Source organism: Papilio machaon, chromosome 8, assembly GCF_912999745.1.
Source record: "Papilio machaon chromosome 8, ilPapMach1.1, whole genome shotgun sequence".
In the NCBI taxonomy this organism is placed as follows: Eukaryota; Metazoa; Arthropoda; class Insecta; order Lepidoptera; family Papilionidae; genus Papilio; species Papilio machaon.
The window spans coordinates 7,977,526-7,986,812 of NC_059993.1; the positions used below are offsets into that span (position 1 = coordinate 7,977,526).

The window sequence follows — 9,287 nt, forward strand, 5'->3', positions numbered from 1 at the left end:
GTGCACTTAACAACATGTTTGAAAACAATTTCAACTTCTTATACGCAAACTGTGGTAACCGTTTGTGGAGTCCGTTCGTTATTGATATACACATTACGGTAACATTGTTCTGGAGTGTTCTTGTTATTCTCCCTTTGTTCTATAGAACAGTTGGCTTGCATCAGGTGACATCTAACAAAAAGGTTATTATCTTCCTCTATTTTTATTGTACCAAAGTAGAATTAATGGAATCATAATGTGATTATTAATTTTAAGACTGATTCATTGTTTTAAGTTGGTACCGGATTTTATATTTACCAACGACTTCTTTGATGATCAAATTAATTTATTTTCAATGATGACTAAGTTTTTTTTTATATCATAAGGTTGCAAACGAGCAAACGACCACTTGGATTCGCCAAAATAGCGAGGCGAAAGTTGCCCATAGACATCCGCAAATGCAGATGCGTTGCCTACCTTCACGGAACGGAGAAGGGGACGCACAGAAAGGGGATATTTCTCATTCCTATGCGTCCCCTCTTCCGCCAAATCCAATTTCCCTTCAAGAGGACAAAAATTAGGCCTTCGGTACCACCATCAAACGAAACGCGGAATTGCTTCCACTTCACGGCTGTCTTTTGTGTGGTCGTGGTATTGCACCGGTCGACCAGGCCAATTCGTGCACCTAACAAATATTGTTGCGGGATCTACCACTGTTGAATAATAAGATCGATGAATAAGTTTTACTAAAATTTATTCTAAATTGCTTTCCCTCAAAATACGTCTTATTCAACGCTATTTATTTCAAGTCGAATCTAACGTTTATTTTTTAAGGTTTAACGTTTGTAAAAAAACTACCATTAATATAGTGAACGTATGAGTTTATTTAAGGTATTCATATATCCCACGAATATTACATGTGATGCCATCTATTGGTGAAATTGAGATTTAAAGCAATGTTTCCCGTATGACCGATCGGCCTATCGGGAAAAGACTACTTAAGAAAGACCCTTGAGTAGAGCTAGGTTTGTAGGTTTGTAGTTATTGGCTGACAACAACGATAGTTAATAAATAAATAAATTCATAAATCAACTAACGTTAACAGTCATCTTCCGTAGGTATAACTTAAATCAATTAAATATTGTTAATTTATCAGTAGTATTCGTTTTAGAACCTCTACGAATTCTTGAAGTTAACCTATTTGAATGCGATGAAGGATTCCTGAATATTGGTGTGACTTACGAACGTATATTTCTTTGTTTTGTCACAATTTAATAAAAATAATTAATCATAAAGCTAATCAAGAGATTACATATATACCTTGATATACGCATGTTATTGATAATTTTATAGTCTCGAAAACGATTGTAGGTAAATAGATAAAATTTGATAATTAGCAAGATACAGCATAAAATAAATGCCATTCTAGTCGGTCACTTGAGTCTCCGTGGCCGTCATGGGTAAGTTTTATTTCAATAAATAAATTATTACAAAGGACTAAGACTTCGAGGTTAGGCCGAGAAATCTTTTTGGCCACTTTTGTAAACTCAAAGAAATTATAAAAAAAAAATTATATTACGAGTATACGGAGGCAAACGACCAAGCGATCACCTGAATTTGCCTAATTGCGAAATGACAGGTGCCCACAGACATCAGCAATTGTAAATGCGTTGCTTACCCTTAATTGTCGGAGGAGGGGATCCACAGGAAGAGAATATGCCCTTCCTGTTCTTCCACTCCTCCGCCAAATCCACTTACCCTTCCCATAACTTCCTTTTAAGTAAAGGGTGGGAAGGAAAGGTAGAATAAAATTAGGCCTCTGGTACGCTCATCGGAATTGCTTCCTCTTTACGCCTGTCTTCTGTATGGTCGTGCCATAGCACCGTTTCATTAGGCTTTAAGAATTTAAAATTGTTTTCGTAGAGTTAATAATAATATCTTTTCTTTCATTACTAAGATTTTTTTTAAATAAGTCTGTCTTAAGAAAAATGACAAAAGTTTTGTATTTGTCATAAAGTATCAAATTATGACTAGCATGTATAGCAAGTTTTCCATTTCGGTGGTTTGTATTAATATTATTGTGTTAGTGTCGTAATTTTATATACTTTAGCTCGATTTGCGTAAATGACAGAAATTTTGATTAGAATAGAGATTTTTTAAAACTAAAGTTATTCCTTGTAATAGTCTCTTGTGAGATAAATTGAAGGCAGCAATCCTTAATACCTAGATACTTGTCAGGTTCTCAAAGTTTGGGGGAAAACAGTTACAGTTAGTTTATTTTCTTCTTCGTTTCTTATCATAATTAGAGAGTAAAATATTTTACGATATTCTTTTATTTTCTTCAATATGTTAATAAACATTATGAAGAAACCACAGATGTCTATGTTCCCAATATTAAAGTTAATGTTTTTTCCAGGTTTCAAAATGATGGTGCCCTTAGTTTTATTTTTAGTAGGATTTGTTAGCGCAGATCCGTTGGAATTTAGATCAAATTTTGAATATTTAGAATATAATACTAATGTAGCTGCACCAAAATACAGACTTTTAGACATCGTTCAACCTTTAGACGTCTTCGTAGATCTTGATGTATATTTGTCTGAATCAAGGTTTAATGGATTAGTGCAACTAGTTGTTGATGTAAGTATTTTTATAATCTTCACTATCTTTTGCCCGCTATATCGTATGCGCAGATTAAAAAAAACTTAATTAGTATTGTATGTGTTCATCCAGATTATGCTCTACATCTATGCGAAATTGCACCAAAATCCATTATGGCGTTCTGGATATATCTTATAACAAACATCCATCCATCTAAACTTTCGCATTTATAATATTAGGTAGATAATAACACAATAGATGGCGCTGTAATTAATTGTATTTCACAGACGATTGAGTACACACAGCAAAATAATCAATACCACTCACTTGACGTTCTGTCCTATAAATTGTGGAAAATTTACTTATTATTTTAATTTAGTACCTAACTCATATACAGTTTAAATAAGTTTATGATGACGATTTTTTTTTAATTAATGTATGTACATACACAATTTGTGAAAAATTTACAACCAGTTTTGTTTTAATTTTGCTGTAACTAAACTTTAACAAATATAAATATGAATTGGAATTAATTCCAATAAAGCTTTAGCATCTAGCGCTTTTATCAAGCCAAGAAATGATATCACAAAATTTCACAATAAACACTAAGCACAGCAGTACCGACCGAACTAATTCCTTATAACTTAGATAAACATTATCATTACAATGATAAAGTTTGTAATGAAGCGAATCGTCTTTATCATGATTAACAAGCATTATCTTTGATAATTTATTAATGACACAATAAATTATTTGAATATAGTTCAAGTACAATATGATTAAACTAGCTGTCACCTGCGACTCCGTCCATAATTGCAGCCTATGTGTTCTTCTAGACTATGTTCTACATCTATATCAAATTTCATAGAGATCTGTTTAGCCATTCTAGATATACCTTGTAACAAACATCCATCCATCCATCCATACATCGCTCCATCCTCCATCATTGTGTTCTCAGTTCTTCATTAGTATGTATAGATACCCTCTAATGCATTCTAACTTCTTGACCATCTTCTTCTTGCTTTCATATCCACATCTATCTATATATATAAAAGAAAGTCGTGTTAGTTACACCATTTATAACTCAAGAACGGCTGAATCGATTTAACTGAAAATTGGTGGGCAGGTAGCTTAGAACCAGGAAAAGGACATAGGATAATTTTTACCCCGTTTTCTATTTTTTATTCCGCGCGGACGGAGTCGCGGGTAAAAGCTAGTTATTCATAAACAAAATTTCCATCAGTACTTTAACTTAAACCTTTTTTTTTTACTTTTTCACGTTCTCTTTCATTTACAATTGTAATATTTTTAGGTGCGACAAAACCTAACTCAAATTGTTCTGCACCAAAATGTAGTATCAATACAAGGAGTGAATGTTATCGATACTAGTAGCCGACCTGTTCCACTAAACACGACGACTCCATTCGAAATTGATTCTTATTTCGAACTGTTAAAGATTAATTTCGACAGAGTTGTTATGCCTGGTCGCTACACTATTACTGTCAGTTATTTGGGTCGAATTAACGAAAATCCCGTTGATCGTGGTTTTTACAAAGGTTACTACTACTATGGAACTCAGAAGAGGTAATATTAGGATTATGATGTTTTTATAATTGACTGCTACTCGTATATTCTGGCAATGGAAATACTTATTTCAACATTTATAGTTTTGCTGAAATATTCCAACTAAGTCGCAATCAAGACATAGAAAATAAAGCAGAGAAACAAGAGCAGTTTTGATTATTGAATTTAAACAAGATTTAGGTATGTTTTATTCACAAATTAAATTCGGATTTTAGGGAATACGCTACAACTCAGTTCCAACCTTTCCACGCAAGAAAAGCATTCCCCTGTTTTGATGAGCCGCAATTCAAATCGAGATTTTTTATTTCTATCACAAGAGATAGAAATCTCAGCCCGTCCTTCTCTAACATGGACATCAGAGAGACTCAAATGTAAGTAGTTTGTTCTCTGAAATGTAAATAAGTAGAAGTAAGAAGTAGTTTTAAAAAATTTGAGTAACTAGAAGAAATATGAACTTATTAATAAAATGTTTTAATTACTCCACAGAGTTTCAGCTAATCGAGTACGCGAAGCATTCCTTCCAACTCCTATCGTCTCTGCGTATTTAGTGGCATTCCATGTCAGCGACTTTGTGGCGACTAACTTGACCGGCACCCTCAGAAAACCTTTCCGAATTATTTCTAGACAAGGCCCTACCAATCAGCATGCATATGCCGCAGATATTGGTTTAAGAATCACCGATAGATTGGATGAATACTTTGATATTGGGTATTATGACATGGGTCAAGGTCAACTAATGAAAAACGATCACATCGCTCTGCCTGACTTCCCGTCAGGTGCAATGGAGAATTGGGGAATGGTGAATTACAGGTGAGAAGATATTCCAGTGCGCTTCCGAATATCATACAACCTCACGATTATGTGTTAATAGTCTCTAATTGTAATACTATATTCCAGGGAAGCCTACTTATTGTATGATCCTGCTCACACCAATTTGAATAACAAAATCTTCATTGCTACGATCATGGCTCACGAGCTCGCCCACAAGTGGTACGGTAATTTGGTAACTTGCTTCTGGTGGAGCAACTTGTGGCTCAATGAATCTTTTGCCAGTTTCTTCGAATACTTCGGCGCTCATTATGTAAGCTTAAGAATGTTTTATGGTAATATTGTCCTACACTGCTGTATATCTTGCATGTTTACATCTGTTTATAATGTTTTAGGCTGATCCATCTCTAGAATTAGATGATCAATTCGTGGTAGACTATGTACACAGCGCATTAAATTGGGACGCTGGGGCAGGAGCTACTCCCATGAATTGGACTGGAGTGGTGACCAACCCGTCCATCTCCTCCCATTTTAGTACTACGAGCTACGCTAAAGGTGCATCTGTATTAAAGACTCTTGAACATTTTGTTGGTTTCAATACATTTAGAAACGCTCTCAGAATTTATTTGAGAAATAAGTAAGTACCCAGCCCTCCTTTGTTTATACTTCATTGTTTTGAGCTTAAGAAAGTTTTTTAAATTACCTTTGTCTAAAACTTCCAGTGCTTACGGTGTCGGTTATCCCGAAGATATGTACGCAGCGTTCAAAACGGCCGTGTCGCAAGACTCGACATTCGCCAGAGACTTCCCCAATATTGATATCGGCCGAGTGTTCGACAGTTGGGTTCAGAACCCTGGCTCGCCTGTCGTCAATGTCTACGTTAACATGTCTAACGGTGAAGTTACCTTAACTCAAGTATGTTTCTAATGTTTTACTACTTTAATATGAAGAATAACAGCATAAAATAAAACATGTATCCAAAAAAAGGGGAGAGACGATGATTTGTGTTTGCACACAGTTATACACACAATTTATTTATTTTAGCAACGCTTCCAACTGACCGGCACACCGAATCCAACTCTCTGGCAAATACCGATCTCGTGGACTCATAGCGCCGAGATGAACTTTGAGAGTACGAGACCCAGATTTGTTATGACCACAGAGTCCACTGTCATCCGCAAAGATCCCGGACATCACTGGGTCATGTTAAATATAGCTCAATCTGGTAACTAATTTTAAATTATTAGTTTTCTTTTATTGATCAAAATTTTCAAATACCGTTGTTTTTTATTCTTAAAATTTAGACCAATTTCAACATTGCCTTTATTTCCTTCAAGGTCTATATCGTGTTAATTATGATGACCATAACTGGGAGATGATCGCTTCTCATTTGCGTAGGAACAGAACTAGCATTCACAAGTTGAACAGAGCACAGGCAAGTCTTTAATTTTATTTGTTAATCTATAGTAGAAATCTCGTTTTGCAAGTTTTACATTTTTCCTTTGTGTTTAGATTGTAAACGATGTGTTATACTTCGTCCGTGCCGGAGTGATCAACGTGAACCGCGCTTTCGACGTCCTGTCGTTCTTGAAGGATGAGACTGACTACTACGTGTGGGCAGGCGCTCTCGGACAGCTTGACTGGATCAGAGCTAGGCTGGAACATCTGCCAGTTGCTCATCAGGAGTTCAGTGTACGCACGCTAAAAAAATACAACTTTAAGTTATTGTCATCGTGAAATAGCCGTAATGTCATTTCCTAACTTGTTTTTTTATGTACAGGCCTATTTAATGGAACTGATGGAAACTGTCATCCGTAATTTGGGTTATGAAGAACGTACTACTGACTCCACTTCTACTATTCTCAACCGCATGCAGATTCTCAACTACGCCTGCAACATGGGACACGAAGGCTGCATTGCTGACAGTCTTGCTAAATGGCGTGCATTCAGACAAAATGAAAACAATTTGTTAGTATCATATTTAATTGAATAAGAGTATAGACTACAAGAAGAAGAAAATTTTAGTGTTTCAAAGTATTAGTTTTCTCACCCAAATTTTACGTCAAATTTAATTTGCCCCAGAGTCCCGGTTAACGCCCGCCGCTACGTCTACTGCACCGGACTGCGTCACGGCAACAGCAGCGACTACGACTTTCTCTTCCGGAAGTACAACGAGAGCGACAATACGGCCGACATGGTTGTCATGCTGCGCACGCTTGCCTGCACCAGAGATAGAGTTTCTTTGGAACAGTAAGATTTATTGCTAGCTGTGCTCTGTGATTTTAAATATAACTTTTAATTAAAACCATCTCTGATTCTCTACAGAAGTTAAATTTAAAACATAGCATTTTTCTATTAACTTCTTTAACAAGATGTATGTTCAATTAATATTTCTAAAGATCACATGATGAAAGCGAACTCCTTCTAATTAATATAGAAATAAAATAGTACTGAGTGTTATGTTTTCATTTTGAAAAAAAAAAATCACCCAATCGTAATATTTTTCACAGCTACTTGCAGCAATCCATGTACAATGACAAGATCCGCATCCACGACCGTACTAACGCGTTCCAGTACGCGCTGCAAGGCAACCGCGAGAACTTCCAGATTGTACTCAACTTCTTATACAACTACTTCGAGGCTATCCGCACTACGTGAGTTTGAACCAGAATAAACATTACATAATGTCGAACAAGTTTAATTATGATCGTTGAGGAAATAAACGCCGATAAATATTGGTCTAAAATAAATCTTTGTTTCAGTTATGGTGGCGATGCGAGACTCGATATCTGTATAAATGCGCTGCCAGGATTCATGAGAGAGTTCCAACATATTTCACAGGTATCTCATCCTAATTTTTTTTTCTGATTGACGCCATGATTGAAATAATCTTGACCAGTATTACAGAGATGTATTATTTGGCAATTTTCTAATGAATTAATGGTAATTTCGGCTTTTATAGTTTTGAATTAACTTGTTTCAGTTCCAATCTTGGGCGTACAGAAACCAGATTGCTCTTGGTTCTTCGTTCTCTGCTAGTGTGAACGTCGTGTCTAGTAGTATATCCAACTTGGAATGGGGTAACAACGCGGCCGTTCAGTTGCTTACTGCCGTGAGAAATGTCAGAAGCTCTGCGGGTTCTGTAACCGTCTCTGTTGTCATGCTGATGGTTGCTTTGGCAGTAAATTTATTTAAATGATTGAGTGTGTCATTGATTTAAATTAAGTAATGTTAATGTTGTAATTTATGAAAAAAATAAAATAACTTTTATTTAAAAGTATTGTTTTCTTACACCAGCGACTGTCCTTTATTACAAACTTATGTTCTTTTGTTATGATTGCAATCTATTATTATACTAGCTGTCGCCCGCGACTCCGTCCGGGCGCAGTTAATAAGCTTATATGACACGTTCGTAGATTTACCATAGCAGCGCCATCTATTGATTACTTACTCAACCCAGTCGAAAGGTATCGACATCTGTTAGAATCATTTGGAGTTAACAGATAATTGTGACTGTCAAATAATAACAGACAAATAATTAGCAATAAATTAAAATTGCGACTATAATTTGAGATTTAAACTATCCTATCTCTCAAGTTGGATCGAACTGCACATGGTGTGCGAATTTTATTATAATCGGTTAAGTGGTTTAGGAGTCCATTGAGGACAAACATTGTGACACGAGATTTATATATATTAAGATATTGCTTCTTCAAGATATTATTCTTAGTACAACGAGAATTAAAAGCGTAGGAACCTGTCTATCAGTTAAAACGTAAGTATAGAAATATTTGCCCAAGATTTTGAGACAATTTTATTTTTTTGATAACATTTCACCAACTGCTAAAATTCCGCCATTATTGCTAAAATTTTAGGTTATATAATTTCTGTACCAACACATATTCCAAAAATGTACAAAATTGTAAGAAGAAGGAAAGAGCAAGAAAGAAAGAAATTCTTTCAAAAGAAAAGGTGTTCATTCGGCATGTGCTGCGGCGGATATCTCAGTGCCGATTTTCAATGAACCCTAAAATAAGAGAACAGAAGAGAGAAATGACATAAAAGAAAGACTATAAATAAATTGGCTAAACTGAATCCCTTTTTTTATTCCCTCTTATTTCTGTTTTGTGTCATCTTTCCTTTAACCGATCTTAATTTGAGATAAAGCATAACCTCGATTTATACATTTATACACACTTTATGAAGTCAAACATTATTTATCCCACTTACTTTCTAATACTATTATCAAACAAGGTTCGCTGTTAACGATCTCGTCGTGAAGAACACCGTTGTCATCATCATCATCACCTTAATCATCTTCATCAATGTCATTATTTAATAGAATACGTTATAGCAAA

General features: G+C 35.3%; 1 protein-coding gene across 1 annotated transcript; it reads left to right on the forward strand.

The window, feature by feature from the left end:
• The first annotated feature begins 1,359 nt into the window (after positions 1-1,359).
• LOC106720315 (membrane alanyl aminopeptidase-like) lies at positions 1,360-8,133 on the forward strand. The gene is made up of 16 exons (XM_014514937.2): positions 1,360-1,439; positions 2,396-2,616; positions 3,890-4,161; positions 4,377-4,532; positions 4,648-4,971; positions 5,059-5,242; positions 5,325-5,566; positions 5,652-5,844; positions 5,974-6,154; positions 6,267-6,364; positions 6,442-6,621; positions 6,710-6,897; positions 7,012-7,179; positions 7,440-7,583; positions 7,692-7,770; positions 7,913-8,133. Exons 1-16 carry the CDS (start codon positions 1,436-1,438, stop codon positions 8,126-8,128), a joined length of 2,850 nt encoding a protein of 949 aa, XP_014370423.2. The 5' UTR covers positions 1,360-1,435; the 3' UTR covers positions 8,129-8,133.
• The last annotated feature ends 1,154 nt before the right edge of the window (positions 8,134-9,287 follow it).

Bases quoted from the DNA above. Each gene is read 5' to 3' on its own strand.
- LOC106720315 (XM_014514937.2), top strand. The intron at 4,972-5,058 runs GTGAGAAGATAT...ACTATATTCCAG, and splicing joins TGGGGAATGGTGAATTACAG to GGAAGCCTACTTATTGTATG. The intron at 6,898-7,011 runs GTTAGTATCATA...AATTTGCCCCAG, and splicing joins AGACAAAATGAAAACAATTT to AGTCCCGGTTAACGCCCGCC.